Below are 19,017 nucleotides of genomic sequence, written 5' to 3'. Positions count from 1 at the left end.
TTGTCAGAGTTCATCTCTGTATTTCATAGATAAAATTTAGGAAGTTGTATCACCACAGGCAAATGTATTTAGAATGGAATCATTTTATTTACTGTATCAACTGCATTGTTTTGGATAATTTTCTTTTAGAAAGAATGAGAACCTTATTATACTTTTGAATCTTTGTAAATTAATTGCTGTGACTTCATGAGTATGATAGTGATTGAGGTAGAAGGATCATGAAATTTGGAGTCAGCGTTTCTTAATTTTAATCCAGCATTTACTAGTAGAAGCAAATGCTAAAAATCCTATTCTCTGGCTTTCTTTATGAAGTTGTATGTTACGATTGTGGGAATAATTGGTGAAAAATAAATATATCATAGCATCTATCTTTATCATAAACATTAACTATCAAATCTCTAGGTTTAGTAATCACTATATTTTCAAAATAGTGGCTATAATGGGGGGAGGCAAGGGATGCTATGGAGGAAGATTTAGGATTTCATGGAATAGGAGACTTTACTATTGTTGTTAATATTTTATTTGAAGTTGAGTATATGTTATTCTGTATACTCTTCTTATGTCTTAAGTTATTCTTAATTGTTAAAAATTTCTCTGTGAAATGAAAAAAAAAAATCTTAGCCAGTAAAGTGTCTAGGATTTTTCTATCAAAGAATACTGACTGCTTACAAGGACATTCTTAAATGTATGCTTCATAATTCTTAGCTTGCTTAGAGCCTGGTATATCATTTCTTGCTATTCTAGTTATGTTATATTGCACAAAGTATCAAGTTTCTACTATGTGTGGTAAGTAGATGGCAGAGGTCTTGGGGCTGAACCTAGTGCAGAGAAATACTGTTTGTTCCACATAGTATTAGTTTTCATGGTGACTTAATTCTTGTGAAAAATTAACAAATTTCAGAAGCCTGGGCTTGCACTTCTGCATTATAGCAATCAGTTGATGCTGAGTGTCCACAGCTTCCTTGAGCTGGGGCACTTGCTCTGCAGTTTCTGAGCTCCCTACTACTAATACTAATGCTAGTACTAATACTAGTGATGAATGTCAGTTGCCATTTATCCTCATAAATGTTTATATTAACTGCTTGGCCCCATACACATTTTAGTTTATGACTGTTAGATTATAGTCAGTAGATGTCACACAGTCTTCTATTGATATTTTGCTGTGACATTTTAATTTGAAGTCACATATTTTCCATGCTTTATAACTTTGAATGCATCCCCACTACAAACATACAACATGTTTCACACCTCCCACAATAATCCAGTCAGTCCCTTTGTTTTCCTCATTAAATGTTTCTCAAAGGGGAGTCCTCCTGCCCAGCTTTCTACTCCTGCCCCTGCTCAGGTACTCATCATCTCACCTGGAATTCTGTAATTGCCACCTTGCTGATCTCTTTGCCCCAGTCACATTCCTTTCGACTCATCCTCAAACATTTTGCTAGAATAATGTATGTAAGGGCAGACTTAGCACATCACTTCTATGTTTAAAATTCTAACTCTCTCCATCTTCTGTGGCAGGAGTCAGCAAACTTTGTTAAAGGTCTAAATCATGGTTCTTTTAGGCTTTGCTGGTTATAAGGCTCCTGCAACAAATGCTCAACTTCTGTTGTTGAGTTGAGCACAGAGCGCCATAGACAATATGTAAATGAGTTGGCTGTGTTCCAGTGAAACCTATTTATAAAATCAGGCTTCTGTTTACAGGGCTATCATTGTGTACAATACTGTCCCTAAGTCAAACAGTAGGATTGTGACAGCTACAAGGAAAAAAAAAAAATGGACGTTTTTAAAGATTTATTTATTTTTAAATTTACCTTTCATTTATTTTTAAATTGTATTTGAGAAATATAAACTTCATGCATTTCATGTATACAGATTTAGGAACATAGTGATTCATTCCACCTTGCCTCCCTCCCTTCCTTACTCCAACCATTCTTCTTCCTTCCTCTCACATTTCCATTCTTATTTTTTACAAAAAAAACTTATTTACAGAGAGAGAGAGAGAGGGAAATATAGAGATCTTCCATCCACTGGTTTGTTCTCCAAATGGCCTCAATGGCCAGGGTTGGCCTATACCAAAGCCAGGAGCCAGGAACTTCATATGGGTCTCACACATGGGTACAGGGGGCGGAACATTGGGCCATCTTCTGTGCTTTCCCAGGCACATTAGTAGAGAACTGGATTGGAAGTGGAGCAGCTGGGACACTAACCAGTGCCCATATAGGATTCCAGCATCACAGTCTTTGGCTTTACCTGCTATGCAACAATGCTGGCTCCAAGATTTATTTTCTTTATTGGAAAGGCAGAGTATCACAGAAAGGAGAGACACAGAGAGAAAGAGATCTTCTATCTGTTGGTTCACTCACCAAATGGCCATACTGGCTGGTATGGGGCCAAGCTGAAGCCAAGAACATGAGACTCCATCCAGATCTCCCACTTGGGGGGCAGGAGCCCACGTACTTGATCCATCTTCCACTGCTTTACTAAGCACATTAACAGGGATCTGGATTGGGAGCAGAGTAGCTGGGACCTAACTGGTGCTCAGATAAGGAATGCTGGCATCACAGGAGGTGGCTTAACCTTTTGCACCATAATGCTGGCCCCAAATCATTTGCTTTATTTATTTATTTATTTATTTATTTATTTTCACTTTTGCTTGTAAGGCAGAGAGGGAGGATGAGACAGAGGGAGACAGAGAGAGGAAGAGAAAAAGAGAGAGATCAATCTTCCATCTGCTGGTTCCCTCCCCAAATGCCTTAAACAGCCAGAGTGGGTAATGCTGAAGCCAATAGCCTGGAACCCACTGTAGATCTCCCAGGTGGTGGCAGAGACCACGGTGTTTGAGCCAACACCTGCTGCCTCCAAGGATGTGCATTTAATTGGAGGCAGAGTCAGGACTCAAGCCAGGCACTCCAATATGAAAAGCAGATATCCTAAAAGATATTGTAACTACTAAGCCAAATGCTTGTGCCACTGCTCAAATTCTTAAGCCTTCTTAGGCATATCTTTCTTTACCTAGTTATTTAATTCTTTCCATTCAAGTTGATTTTTTTCATAAATAACATGATATTCAAATGTATCACATGAAATGTTAATTCTAAAATGGTGTTTTTTATATGTAAACATGGAGTTAATTAGGTTTTTCCTTTACATTTCTTATTTAGTTTATTACTGTCATCTTTATAAATTTGTGGTGAAGTAAAGTCCTGAATACTGAGAACAGTTTTCAGCAGATCTTAGGTAACCTTGATGCAATCCATGTTATAGTTTAGATACCATCAGGCTGTTATGCAGAAGTCCCAGTGTAAGATTATTAGTAGGAAAGTAGTTTAGTTTCAGCATTATCTAATCCTTTGAGTCAAGGATCATTGAGAACAATTTTAGGACCATTAGTAGGAATTAAAAGCATAGAAGTTATATTGTGCCCTGTCTTTGACACGGTTGTTCCTTTCAAAACATTAGAAAACCAAAATATTTGGCTTATGGTTAAAAATGCCTGAGATATTAGACTTCAAGTTTCTACTATATTTATATTCTAATAGGTCACTTGCATGTTTTCATATGCGAAGAAATAATACAACTAGAGAATTTTCACATAATCACATATGTGTATTTTGCCTCATGATATTTCAGTTATTTATGTTATTTCTGATTGGTACACCATTGGGTAGTAAAAGAACCCTTTTCCAATAAAAAAAAAAAGAATGTCATTATTGAATTCTATGAGTAGTAACAAAAAGTATAATTTGTGAAGGTGAGAGAAAATCAGTAGTACTCCTGTGACAAAATTTTGTTAATATGTAGATGGATGTTAATATTGATTATGATAAGCTTCTCTAAATTTTCTGATACATATACAGTGCATTGATTTTAAATCTCCATCAACTAAATCTGATCTTTAAATGTCTTTTATGATTGGTTTTTAGCCACCAGCTGAGCAGGCCAAAGCCAGACTACAACTGGTTCTTGAAGCTGCTGGTAAGTGTTTATGATTAATTTTCACTAAATAAAAAAGTAGCAAATCTAATTGGGGTAGTAGCATGCTTATTGCCGAGTCAAGCGGAAAATTCTTATTTTCACATAAAGTTTAGATTATATATATGACCACACATGATCTATTTATTGCTGGAGTATAATGCTAAATATAATGCTGTAAGTTCATTTTATATTTTCATAAGATTCACATCAATTTTCATTTTAATTTTGATGATAGCCTTTTGGTCATATATTAATGGACCATGCTTTTGGTAGCACATTTAAGAATTCTTTGATAACGCCGTATTGTGATTTCTTCCTTGATTTCCTTCTAAAAGTTTTTTAGTTTTACACTTAAGACTTTGCTCCATTTTGATTCAACCTTTGAATAAACTGTATTGTTTAGATTGAGATTCACATTGTTCTAAAGGAAATGACATTAGTGTTATTTAATAAATCCTTCAATTTCATTTGGACTGTATGTTCTAGATAACATCTAGATGTCAAAAGTAATTTCACATCTCCAAATAATAGTTGTTATATTTTTGGTACTTATTGATTAAGAAAATACATATGTGCATATTGATTTAAATATCTCTTCTATTAATTCTTTATTCCATACAAAGTATCTGCAGTCTAGAGATTTGGAACACCAGTGTGAATGATAACTAGCTTTCTGAAACACTAACGGAAGTAAATTACCACATAAAAAAGTTGATAAATATTTTAATTTTGACTATGAATCTCTATTCTCCTCCTTATTACTTCACAAATCACTTGTATTTTATGTGTTTACCTTTATTTTTAATTAAGCATGATTTATTAAAATTTGGCTTGCTGTTGGGCTTTTCCTATTTTGACTCTCTTGTAGGATAAAGCCAACTAATGTAGTTCTTTATTATACTCTGCATTCATCCTTCAGTGGCATTTTACTTTGAAAAAAATATTTACAGTTCATAATTTGAGTATTAAAGTCTTACTTTTAAGGGATAATGCTCGTGTTGTCTAGCCCAGAAAATGTTTCCCTTAATATATACAATTATAAAGTTTTACATCAAGGTTTTATCTATTTTCTTTATCTTTAAACATGACTTTGAAGTTTGTTATAAAACAAATCTGACAGTGCAAGCTTGTCCACTCATTTTTTTAATTTAGCATTCTATATTATATTAAGGATAAAGAGCTAGGTTCTATGAATTTGAGAAACAATCAAAAAGTATGATAGTTTTCAGTATAAACTTGTGGCCTAGGAAAATAAAGGACAGACCTTAGTTCAATGTATAGTACTTCTTTTATTAATCATTTTCTTCACATTGAACCATTTTATTGTCTCTAGCTTTTCCTCCTTACCATTAACACTGTGTTGAATATCCTCTTGTACATTATATTTTTATACTTTGTAGTCTTCCCTTGGGATTGATTACTGTAGAAATAAGTATATGAGAGAAGAGGATATTAATTGTACATTTGTGCACTGCAGTCCTTCATTGCCACTAAGTAGCTGTTTCTACCAAACTTTGCTTCTGATGCTCAATCCCATGCATATATTGCTTCATAATGTGATGTAACATATTATACTCCATTGAAAAGCATCCAGTATTGTTTTTAATGAGAACTTGATGGCGAGGGGAAGCAGATGAATGGATAGCACAAGAGCACACAGGCAAAACAGAACTTATTGTCAAGGTTCTAGTTCTCTGTTTTGGTGATGAACTCAAGGTGTGGGTTGTATAATTAAATATAAACAACAACAAAAAAAAGATAATGGGAGGCAGGGGCTTAAGAAACTTGAATCCAGTTTAATAAGATTTGCACTTAGAGTCTAACCTGTTGCTAAAATTGAGGTATTTGGGTAAGAAGGTCTGATAGCACCCACTGTTATGTTACACTCCACTTGAATTGCCAGGGAAGGCACACTCAACTTCATCACCTTAAATTGGATTTGAGGAAAGGCATCAGGTCTTATGTTAGATTTTTGGGATAGAATTTATTTTAGTCTTTTTTTTTTTTTTTTTTTGACAGGCAGAGTGGACAGTGAGAGAGAGACAGAGAGAAAGGTCTTCCTTTTGCCGTTGGTTCGCCGCGGTTGGCGCGCTGTGGCCAGCGCACCGCGCTCATCCGATGGCAGGAGCCAGGGGCTTATCCTGGTCTCCCATGGGGTGCAGGACCCAAGCACTTGGGCCATCCTCCACTGCACTCCCTGGCCACAGCAGAGAGCTGGCCTGGAAGAGGGGCAACCGGGACAGAATCCGGTGCCCCGACCGGGACTAGAACTCGGTGTGCCGGCGCTGCAAGGCGGAGGATTAGCCTAGTTAGCCACGGCGCCGGCTTATTTTAGTCTTATAGTTAGCACAACTTGGTGGATAGTGTTCTAGACATCCTACTGATTTAACATAGTCTTTTACTCTAGCTCTGGATCACCCCAAAATGTTATGTTTAACCATTGCATTGCCATGTGTTATTTTTATAAACATTAATGATGTTACCAATTTGGATTAAAAGCTAGAACAATTAGCCATGATTATTAGTGATGTGATTTTGAAATATATATGTGTGAAGAAAGTAACATTAAACAAAATGTAACTATGAGGTGTCATGCATACTGTACCAAACATAACTTTGAAGTCTGAGATTTTAATGTATTTATGATCATATTATATATACAGCAAAATTTGTAGTTTGATTCAAAACTTTGAAAGCTTTATCTCTGACCATGCAAACTTAATTATAATAATTTAGAATTTTACTTGTATTTATCATTTTATTGTCCTTTCCATTGCCATCTCCTTAGACACCAAATGTTTTACCCAAACTTTGGTTTTTTTTTGTTTCATAAATTATTTTTTATTTTTTATGTTTTTGACAGGCAGAGTGGACAGTGAGAGAGAGACAGGGAGAAAGGTCTTCCTTTACTGTTGGTTCACCCTCCAATGGCTGCCACGGCCAGCACGCTGCAGCTGGTGCACCGCGCTGATCCGAAGCCAGGAGCTAGGTGCTTCTCCTGGTCTTCCATGCGGGTACAGGGCCCAAAGACCTGGGCCATCCTCCACTGCACTCCTGGGCCACAGCAGAGAGCTGGCCTGGAAGAGGGGCAACCGGGACAGAATCCAGCGCTCCGACCAGGACTAGAACCCGGTGTGCTGGCGCCACAAGGCAGAGGATTAGCCTATTGAGCCGTGGCACCGGCCAGAGTTGTTTTTTAAAGATCAAATATGACAGGGGCCAGTGTTGTGGCACAGCAGGTGGCATCTCATATGAATGCCAGTTCAAGTCCTGGCCCTCCGCTTCCCATTCATCTCCCTGCTAAAGTGCCTGAGAAAGCAGCTGAAGATGGCCCAAGTGTTTGGGCCCCTGCCACCCACATGGGAGACCCAGACAGAGTACCTGGTTTCAAATTTCAGCTTGGCTCACCCCCAGCCATTGTGTCCATTTGGGGAGTGAACCAGTGTATGGAAGATTCATTCTCTCTCTTTCTCTTCTTTCTCTCTCTCTAACTCTGCCTTTTAAATAACATAAATCTTTTTTTTCCCCAAAGATTTATTTAATTATTTATTTGAAAGAAAGTTACAGAGAGGCAGGGGCAGAGAGAGAGAGAGAGAGGGGGAGATAAAGTCTTCCATGCCCATATGGGATGCTACCTCTGCAGGCGGCGGCTTTACCCATGACATCAAAGTGCTGGCCCCACAAATCTTTTAAAAAATAAATTTTATAATTTAAACTATAGAGAACTATAATTGTCGGGCCATATAATGAACTAGAAAATATATACATCTGTCACTTTTTTTTAAGATTTATTTATTTCAGAGTTATAGAGAGGGAGAGAGAGAGAGAATCTTTAGTACAAACGAATTAGGAGGCTCTTTGACTCTCTCCCTTTCACATTTTGCTTCTCTCCCTCTCCTCTTGCCTTTAAAAAAAATGACATAATCTGAGTTTTAAACTTTGAACTATTACATGACAGAAACATAGATAATGGAAGATGATTATCACAAAGAAGGAGGAAGGATGGTAAGTTTAGTTAAGAACTTCTTTTGGGGCCGTTGCTGTGGCATAGTGGGTAAAGCCACCTCCTGTGATGCCAGCATCCCATGTGGGCGCCGGTTTGTGTCCCAGCTGCTCCACTTCCCATCCTGCTCTCTGCTATGGCCTGGGAAAGCAGTGGAGGATGGCCCAAATCCTTGGGCCCCTGCACGTGCATGGGAGACCCAGAGGAAGCTCCTGGCTCCTTGCTTCGGATCGGTGCAGCTCTGCCCATTGCGGTCAACTGGAGAGTGAACCAGCCGATGGAAGACCTCTTTCTCTCTGCCTCTCCTTTTCTCTCTGTGTAGCTCTGACTTTCAAATAAATAAATAAATAAATCTTTTTTTTTTTTTAAAGAACTTCTTTTGTCTCCTTCACTTTTGCTCTCACTGTTGTTCAACTTGATAGGACCTTTCCAAACATTATTAGAATTTTCCAAAAAAGTGCACTATCATCTTATGCCAAGTGTGTTCATGAGTCTGAGGAAGCATTTGGAAGAGAGATTTTTCTTCAGCATCAGAAGACATCCCTTTTCACAGTTTTCAAGACACAATTTTCTCCAGCTACCTTAATATCTTATTTATAGAATTATGGACATATGCAACCTTTGTAATTATATTTCTAATATTATAAGGAGAAACTTCTTTTAGTGCATGTGTGGTAAAACAACTAAAATATCTGTAATAATGTTTCATTTTCTGAAGAATGTCTGCAATCTTTGTGCTTTATACTTTCCAGCCACTTTCATAAATATTTTATTCTTTGATTCACATCATTGCATGGTGAGCTAATTAACTCCATTTTATGAATATCCTGAAATCTGAAATGACTTGTAAAAGATTATATAACTAATAAGTGGCAGAACCTAGACTCAAAGTCAATAATTTCCTCTCCATATGTTAAATCCCTGAGTTATGTTGGACAGAAAGTAGAATGATAAAAAAAAAAAATCAAATGCATACTTTATTCTGTTAGTCTTAGTTCTCCAATTACTTTACAATGAAATAATGTCTTTGCTCAAGTTACTCTTAGATTATAAAGTGAATTTTTTCTATTGATAATGCAAAAGAATTAAAGTGACAATCAAGAAGACATCTTATTTTCAACTCTTTAGCGCATTCATAAAAGCTAGATTTACAACTTTGAAAAGTCTAGGGTAATGCTTTATGGTCACCAGTGTTTTAGGTTTAAACCTATCTGTGGACATGCATCTTAGTGACCTTTGTTAGAATAGAAGCTGGTTAAATAGTATAAAAAGAGAGATTAGTTATATGCACATGCACCCTACATCCAGGTGATAAGCTTTGCTTGTAACATAGTTTGTGCCTCACCTTGTGCCAGTTCTTTTGAAGCAAGTTCAACTGAGATTTTGTTCTTTTATTTACCTACTAAGTTCTTAGAAGCCAAGTCTTGACCCTTTAATAGCTGCATGACCTTTGAAATTCCAGTATCTCTCTAAAGTACAGTCTGGAATTGAATGTTTGTAATTCCATAGTCAAAAATGAGACTACCTTGATAATGGGCTGTTTTGGAGGACCTTTACCCTGATTTAAAACTGACAGAGATTTGGCGCCATAGGTTTTTGGCTGCTTATCTGTGGCTCTGAGAAATTGGCTAGTTTATTGTGAAAGAAGTTTTCATGTTAGCCAGTCCTCAAAAACAGAGCAAGAGAATGAAAAGTTAATTTCTATTTCATGTAAATAATGTTTTAAAACTTATTTTTCCTTATTTATAAGCTTCTACTTGGCTGTGTGTTGGGAGTCTAGATTTATATTCTATTTCACTAACTATGAACTTGGATAGAACGCTTCTATTTACTGTCCTTCAGTTTCCTCATCTGTAAAATGGTGATAATAATGTACATAACTAATGAGGTTGTTCCAGAGTTTAAAAGTTAGCATTTGAGGCCGGTGCCGCGGCTCAATAGGCTAATCCTCTGCCTGCGGCGCCGGCACCCCGGGTTCTAGTCCTGGTCAGGCTGCCGGATTCTGTCCCAGTTGCTCCTCTTCCAAGCCAGCTCTCTGCTGTGGCCCGGGAGTGCAGTGGAGGATGGCCCAGGTCTTTGGGCCCTGCACCCGCATGGGAGACCAGGAGGAAGCACCTGGCTCCTGGCTTTGGATCAGCGCAGCGCGCCGGCGCAACACGCTGGCCATAGCGGCTACTTGGGAGGTGAACCAACGGAAAAGGAAGACCTTTCTCTCCGTCTCTCTCTCACTGTCTAACTCTGTCTGTCAAAAAAAAAAAAAAATTAAAAAAAGTTAGCATTTGTAAAACAGTACCTGTATAGAAATATTCATGGACTGGTGTTGTGGTGCAGTGGTTTGGGGCTGCTGCCTGCAGCACAGGCATCCCATACAAGTGCTGTTTGGAGTCCTGACTGCTCCACTTCACAACGCAGCTCCCTGCTAATGCATCTGGAAAAACAGCAGAAGATGGTACAAGTCCGTTCGTCCGTGTACCCATGTAGGAAACTCTGATAGAGTTCCAGGCACTTGGCTTCAGCCTAACCCAGCCTTGGCTGTTGTAGCCATTTGGAAAGTGAATGAGCAGATGGAAGAGTTCTCTGTGTCTCACCTCTTTGTAACTCTGCCTTTCAAATAAATAAATAAATCATTTTTGTTTTTTTAGAAGATTTATTTATTTGAAAGTTACAGAGAGGTAGAGAGAGAGAGAGAGCGAGAGAGAGAGAGCTCTTCCATTTGCTGGCTCACTCCCCAGATGGCCAAAATGACCAGAGCTGAGCAGATTCGAAGCCAGGAGTTTCTTCCAGGTCTCCCACATGGGTGCAGAGGCCCAAGCACTTGGGCCCTCTCCAGTGCTTTCCCAGGCACATTAGCAGGGAGCTGGATTGGAAGTGGAGCAGCCAGGATTCGAACCCTCACCTGTATGGGATGCCGATGCTGCAGGCCAGGGCTTTAACCTGCTGTGCCACAGGGCCAGTCCCATAAATAAATCTTTTAAAAAAAGAAATATTCAGTAAATGTTAACAGCATAAAAGGCAATATAATGTGGTATTTAGTTCTCAAGTTAGATGGCTTGGGTGTCATTACCTAGCTCTATTATTTACTAAGGAAACCTTAGGAAAGCTGTTTATCTGACTGCAGATGTTCATTTTAAAAATGAAAATAATAATGGCTTGTACCTTACAAAACTTATATTAAAACTAAATAATATAATAAAGTCTTTAGCATCCAGCATTTAAGTGAGCATTATAGAAGTGTTATAGAAGTAGTTTTTTTTTTTATTTTTTTTTTAAATGCCATCACCTGAGTGGCTTTATGAGGTAATTAAAGAAAAGAAGTGAAGGCAAGTGTTTGGCACAGTGGTTAAGAGCCACTGGATTGTCTAAAATGCCTGGCTTCAAGTCCTGGCCCCGATTCCCATTCCAGCTTTCTGCAAATAAGCACTCTGGGAAATAGCAGATAATGGCTTCAGATACTTGAAACAGCAGATGCTTTCAGATACTTTAGTCCCTGTCCACCGACGTGGGAGACACAGGCTGAGTTCCAGGTTCCTGGCTTTCACCTGGCCCTGCTTCAGCTATTGAGGGCATTTGGGAGTCAACCAGAGGGTGGAAGATCTTTCTCTCTGCCTCTGTCTTTCCTCATCAAATAAAATGAAAACAAATTTTAAAAACATAAAAAACAAAAGAAGTTGAGCCAAACTTCCTCCTTGTACCACCATGCATATACAGTTAGAAGATGTTCTCAAGAATAAAGAATAGAATATTTTTTTAAAAAAGCCTAATAAATAAAAGCTTAAATAGTTCATTTTACTTGGGCACTGCATAAACATTTTTCATCAAGTATGGTTTATGTAAACTTCAGAAATTTTAGATAAATTTCAGTAGATTTAATGCAAAATCATTTTGATAATGTTAATTGAACTTCCAGTGTTCAACAATGAACATGATTTTTGGCTTTGTGTTAACCCAAAAGAGAAAAATGAATGCTTCCTAAAGAGAAGAATTAAATATATTCTCTTAAAAAATATATTACTTCTTTTAGCATCTATTACACCTTTATATTTGAGTGGCTATTATTTACCCCTAATAATATTTAGTAAGAAAAAAGCTATCAGTGAGAGTCTTAACAGTATCACAACAATTTCCCCCGTTTGAGCAGATGTTAAGCAGACAGTAGTTGAATGTTAATGTTGAGAGGGTGGTATGTTTAAGCCTAGCTGAAGTATGTTGCATGTGGGCTTTCTAGACTCAAGTACAATGCTGGAATCTCTGGGGAGAATTTTAAAGCTAAAGCTCTTTCTTTTGGGTCCTCTATATGGACTCTCTCAAGTCAGTATAAAGCAGATCATCCCTAGGCTAAAGCCCTTCAGCTTTTGTTATTGGGCTCTGTAGACCTGTAATTAGGCCTCCTGGCAGGCCTTGCAGGCCAGTTAATGGTCATATGGAGTTTCTGTGAGGCAGACTGGCTTTGTACAAATCCTGGGTAGGAATATGTTTATGGGTCACTTCCTACCAGGACCATGCTTTGTCCTTATGCCCTGCGGGCTGACAGGGAGCAGGTTCCCTTGACCATGGACTGTTCAGTGTGCAACTCAAAATCTACTCCACTAATCCCCAGTGTAAACAGAGGATTTAGAAGGGCTTCTGTCACTTACAGTTGCCAATTCACTTGGGTGTCTGTGAATTTATTTTCCCCGACTTCATTATTGAAAGACTGACAAGTGTATAAGATTTGAATGCTTGTTTATCATCAAATATGCAGCTCCTTTTCAGTGGTTTTAGAATCATTGTAAATAATTTAATATAGAAGTATATAATGAGTTTTTAAGAATTAATTATTCTTTAATATTCTTCAGTTTAAGTCATTAAGAACATTTTACTAATTTAAGCCAACCTTTTCTTATAGGACAAATTGTAGATCTCTTTTTGATAAGAGTATAATAACATTATATAAAAAATTTTTACCAAAAATGATTAATGTGGATTTCAGACAATTAACCCAAAACTTTTCTAGACTATACATCTTATAGTAAGTAAAAATTCTTTAGTGTATAAAGGTTTTGAAAGGAATAGAAAACATTTTATAAATCAGTAATAATGTGATTCATAAAGCATTTAAAATAAGAATGCCATTTATTGAGCATCTACTATGTGTAGGTACTTTATATCCATGTGATATAGTTTAAGTATTTCTAATAGTTGATCCATGTTTCTCAGCCAAGCAAAATATTTGGATTTTAAGAAAACCATGATTGAGATTTCATTTTTCCATTTTATTTAGTCCTTTTTGTGATTTTCTTTTTGTTGACTGGATTATATCATGGTTCGGTTCTAAGGTGTGTAGTCCTGAGTGTGTACTGCCCAGAATGAACTGTCACCTGTCTTCCTATGAACCAGTTTTTCTTTTAGGAGGAAATCAAATGATGAATACTTTCCCAAGACTCATCAAGTAAATCAATGCTCAGTATTTTGCATTTTGTGATGTAAAAATGGTTCATGACAGATGTGGCTGAAAAGACCACATACGTAGACTGTATGATTTTAGTCTGGTGGAACTAATAGGATCACTCATTACATTTTAGACCCTGGGGTTTCTTTTTTCTTTTATAATAATAATTTTAAAAAACTGTTTAAATAGAGTGGCTCTTTTTGTGAGAGAGTACAGCATCTTCCCCTAAATTTAGAAAGAGTTGGCAGCACCAATAATCCTTTCTTTCTTCCAAAAATATCCTTTTATTAATGTTTATTATATGCTGTTTCTTTTTCAGTTGTTCTGTTATCCCACAGACATTAAGATATTGGCTATTAAGGATTTCTTTGAATTTTATTTAGCAAAACTAGAAAATATATTTCTTAGAGAGTTCAAGACCTATAAATTAAATTAAATTATATATTAATAAAAATGAGTTTTAGAAATGTCCAAATAATTTGTGGCAAAAAATAAATTATACAATAGAAGATTTGATGTTTACTTATAAGGGAAACACTACAAAACTTGTCTTTCTTTTTGTTAAAATGTTCTAACAGTGGTTATTATTTCTGGAGTGGAATTCAGGGTTACTAAAAAATTGGTTTGGCTTTATTTTATGATTGTTCTGTTATGAAGGGAGCTTGAAGAACTTTAAAAAATTTTAATTTAAATATAACATCCCCCAATATTTAGTATAAAGTTCGATGAATCTTGGAAATATGTATGGTCACATAAAAATGGTCAAAATTCTTGATAAAGAACATTTACATTCCTCCAGAAAGTTCCTTTGTACTCCTTTGAGTTCATCTCTTTCTTCCTACCCCCAAACAGTAGCAACCACTAAACTCCTTTATGTTTTGAAAATTTTGCCATGTTTAGAATGTTTTATAAATGGCAACACCATTGCTATATAGGGGCAAACTGTTGAAATCTTTACCTAATATATACTAAACTGATCTTCTGTATATAAAGAGAATTGAAAATGAATCTTGATGTGATTGGAAGGGGAGAGGGAGCGGGAAAGGGGAGGGTTGGGGGTGGGAGGGAAGTTATGGGAGGGGGGAAGCCATTGTAACCCATAAGCTGTACTTTGGAAATTTATATTCATTAAATAAAAGTTTAATAAATGAAAAAATAAAAATAAAAAAATGTTTTATAAATGGAATCCTACAGCAAGTTGTAATCTTTTGTGTCATTTGGTATTGTACTTTTCAGATTTTCCCACATTGTTATGAGCATCAGCTCTTGGTACTGCTGAGTAGTATTTCATTGTTTTACAATATCAGATTGCTTATTCACTCAAAAATTGATGGACAGGTAGATTGTTTCCAGTTCATGGTTTTTATGAGTAAAACTTACATGAACATTGGAGTACAAATCTGTTGGAATATATATTTTAACTTTCTTGGATACATATGCAGTAATGAGATTTGCTAAGAAACAGAAGTGGGATTGGGATTGCTTGTGTAATGTGGTTAGTGTAACTTTCACTTTATAAGAAGCTGCCAAACTATTTTCCAAAGTTGTGGATCCATTTTGTCTTTGCACAAGCAATATATGAAGCTTCTGTTAGACCTACATTCTTGATATAATTTATTGATGTTGTTTTATTTTTTCTGGTTAATTTTAGCCATTCCACTGAGTGTGTTATATTTTTTTTAAAGTTTACTTATTTATTCTTAAATATTTTATTTATTTGAAAGGCAGAGTTACAGGGTGGTATCTTTCATCTGTTGGTTCACTCCTCAAATGGCCACAATGGCTGGGGCTGGGCCAGTCTGAAGCTGGAAGCCAGAAGCTCAATCTGGGTCTCCCACATAGGCAGCCAGGGACCAAGCATTTGGACCAGTTTTGACTGTTTTCCCAGGGGCATAGCAGGGAGCTGGTTAGGAAGGAGAGTAGTTGGGACTCAAACTGCCACCTATATAAGATGCTGGCATCAGAGGGGACCCCTCATTTGATTTTAATGTACCTTTCTGTGATGATTAAAGATGTAGAGCATGTTTCTTGCAATCATTTATAATCTTTATACGTCCATTATCTGCTCATACATTTTGCCCATTTTTGAAATTATTTATATTATTGGGTTGTAGTTACTCATATTCTGAATATAATTAAGATATGTAATTTATAAATATTTTCTTACAGTCCATTCTTACCTGTTTTCCTAATACCTTTTTTAAAATTATAGATTTGTAAATAATAGACTGATCCCTTTTTAGTGACTGTTATTTGTTTTTTGACAAATGAAAACAATCAAATAGCAGTACTTGGGATTGTGAATTAAGATGTAGAACAATTCTATCATTTCCTCAAATTCCACATATGACCTTTTTTTGGTCAACTTTGCCTACCATTCCTAACTCCAGGGAACCACTCATCTATTTTTTGTCTCTGCAGTTTGACTTTTTCAATGTATCATTTAAATGGAATCATATATGTAGCCTTTTGAGTATGGCATTTATGAGTTCATAAAATGCACTTGATATTTACCCATGTTGTTGCATGTAGCTAATTTTTAAAAAAATTCTTGAGTAATATTCCATTGGGTGAATTAATTAATTGAGGGATGTTCTTGTTTCCAATTTGGGGTGATTATGTATTAAACCAGTATAACATTTTCAAATAAGATTTTGTGTGAACATAAACTTTTGTTACACTTGGGTAAGCACCTAAGACTGGGATTGCTGGGTAATATAATAATTTGATGTGTAACATTAGGAGAAACTGGTAATTATTTCATAAAATGGTAGAACCATTTTGTGCTCCCAACTAGTAATACATAAAAAAATTCAGTTGTTCCACATCCTTGCCAGCACATGGTATTTTGTTTTTGTTTTGCTTTAGTCTTTCCAGTGGGTGTGTATAAGCATTCCATTTTGGTTTCATTTTTTAATCTGTATTTCCGTCATTGTGAATGCTGTTGAGCACTGCAGACTTTCTTTTTTGCTGTCATAGGTGTGCTGTGACCGTTTTTACTTATTTTTAAAGGCTGAGAGATAAATAGGTAGGGAAAACTCGCACCATGATTCATGTCCCAGATGCCCATAATGGCAAGGACTGGTTAAACTTAGTCAAGATCTAGTATGTGGGAGTTGGCTTAAGATATGTGGCATAGCGAGTTAAGCTGCCACCTGCAGTGCCAGCATCCCATATGATGCTGGTTCAAATCCTGGCTGCTTTTCCATCTAGCCCCCTGCTAGTGTGCCTGGGAAAGCAGCAGAAGATGGTCCAGGTTCCTGGACTCCTACACCCACAAGGGAGACCTGGAAGAAGTTCCTGGCTCCTGGCATTGGTCTGGCACAGCCCTTGCCATTGTGGCCATTTGGAAAGTGAACCAGTGTATGAAAACCTGTCTCTGACTCTCCTTCTCTCTCTCTAACTCTGCCTTTCAAATAAATAAAATAAATTTAAAAAAACATAAAAACATCGTTTCATTACAACAAGCTATTTTGAAGTAGTAGCAGCTTAGCATTTATTATAAAGGAAAAGAAACAAAGTAAAAAGATAAAAATAGTAATAAAACATTGCACTTACACTCTGTTCATCCCTCACATTTTGAATTTTTTATATCATATTTTATATCTTTCTATATTTGCCTATCTCATTTTAATAGTTACTTTTAATTGTTTTTCATCTTCATACTAAGTATATAAGTAGTTTAAATAACATGTTTACAGTATTAGAGCATTCTGAATGTGTCTGTATGTATGTATTTCTTTTACTAGTGAGTTTTCTACCTTTTGCTATTTTCTTTCAGTTTGAAGAATTATGTTTAGTGCTTCTTGTGGGACAGGGCTGTTTGTGAAACATTCTCTTAGCCTTTGTGAATGTGCTTATCTTTCTTTCATATCCAAATGATAATCCACTGGATAAGGTGTTGTTCTTGGTAGGCAGTTTTTTTCTTTTTTTAAATTTCTGTGCTATGGAAGACTTACTCTACTCCATTTTAAACTGTTATTTTTCTGCTGAGAAGTCTGCAGTCAGGTGAATTGGGACTTCCTTATGTTTTATTTCTTTTCTCTTGCAGCATTGAGAATCCTCTCTTTATCTTTAATCTTGAAGAATTTGATTATAATATTTATTTGGGTAGAGTTGGTTTAATTCAATCCAATTGGTGACCACTAAGCTTACTGTATTATGTAGTTGTATATTTTTTCTAGTTTTGGGGAATTTTCTTTTTGAAATTTTATTTTAAAGGCTGAGAGACAGACACACAGAGAGAGAGATCTTACATTCCCAGGTTCATTCCCCAAATGCCATAACAATTAGTGTTGGTCCAGACTGAAGATGGGAGCTGGGAATTAATTTCAGGTCTCCTGTGTGGGTTGTAGAACCCACCAACTTGAGCTGTCACCTCTGCTTCCCAGGGTGTCTATTAGAAGGAAGCTAGAATCAAAAGCTGAGCTGAGAATCAAACACAGACATTCTGATATACACTCATGTCCCAAGTGCCATCTTAACCATTGTGTCAAATGTCCATGCTAATTATTATCACTTTGAATGTTCTTTACCCCTTTGACCATCTCAAGTGCTTAATTAACCCTAGTAAATCAGGAATTTTCTCTTTTGATGCTGTCCCAATCCTATAGGCTTTTCTTTATTCCTCTTGCTTATTTTGACTTCTTTCTCTACTGGTTGTGTGTTTCCATATAACCTGTCTTTGAAATCAGTGATTCTTCTGTTTGCTCTATCCTGCTGTTGATTCCCAGTATTGCATTTTAAACTTCACTTAGGGTACTTTTCTGCTTCACATTTTTTATTTGGCTTTTAAAAATTACTTCCACCTGTCTGTTAAGTCACTGTGTTAGTGTGTTGAATTCTCTGTTTTCTTAAAAGTTTGTCGAGTTTCCTTTAAAACAGCTGTTTTGAATTCTCTAATCTGAAAATTTGCAGATGTCAGTTGCTATCTGATGGGACTGTTCCTGGAATGTTCTTAATGCTTGTTGGCTTAGGACATTGTCTTTGTATTGAAGGATTAGGCTGTTTTTCAAATATTCATAATCTGACTTTGTGGCTATCCTTCCAGAAACTCTAAGTAGTCTGCATATTTTCTCTGAGTTTATTTCTGCATTAGATGTTGATCTGAGTCCAGATTTGGTGGAAGACTCCTGCTTGTGTCATCATTTATTCAATGCTAGATGGCACCCAAGTTCATGTTTTTCTCAAATCTGCAATTGGTACTGTGTTCAGAGTGAATGGGAAGTGTCTAAGAAAGGATATCTGTCCCAATAAGCCTCTTTCTGGGACTATGGTAGTATCATGCGTTTTCCACAGTGACCAGCCTGTGGTCAACCACGCAGGATTCTGTCTGTTTCTGGGTCTTACTGTGGAAGGAGCAGTCCCAGGTTTCTTTACAGTGCCTTGGCTCCCAGCTACCTTTTTTTCCCTCTTAATAGACAATTGTTTTCTCTTGTGGTACTGTGGGCTTGGGGGAGGAAAAGAGACTGACAATCTTGTGGCCACCAGTATTATAATGCTGTATCATACCTGAAACCCACAGCCCACTGAGGCTGTTGTAGCACATGGCAAAGGCCTATACTGTTATGAGCTGTCTGCTGCTGAGGTAGACTTGTAACCTCAGGCCACT

At 36.7% G+C, this 19,017-nt stretch overlaps 1 protein-coding gene across 1 annotated transcript in view; it reads left to right on the top strand.

Moving 5' to 3' along the window:
* RSRC1 (arginine and serine rich coiled-coil 1) overlaps nucleotides 1-19,017 on the top strand; it is a 464,346-nt gene that overhangs the window by 253,819 nt on the left and 191,510 nt on the right. The window contains exon 6 of the mRNA XM_062212576.1: nucleotides 3,924-3,975. Within this exon, the coding sequence (XP_062068560.1) occupies nucleotides 3,924-3,975 (52 nt within the window). The remainder of the gene's footprint in view (nucleotides 1-3,923; nucleotides 3,976-19,017) is intronic.

The sequence above is a fragment of the Lepus europaeus genome, chromosome 2 (genome assembly GCF_033115175.1).
Source record: "Lepus europaeus isolate LE1 chromosome 2, mLepTim1.pri, whole genome shotgun sequence".
Classification (NCBI taxonomy): Eukaryota; Metazoa; Chordata; class Mammalia; order Lagomorpha; family Leporidae; genus Lepus; species Lepus europaeus.
This window is presented reverse-complemented; position numbering and strand designations above follow the sequence as displayed.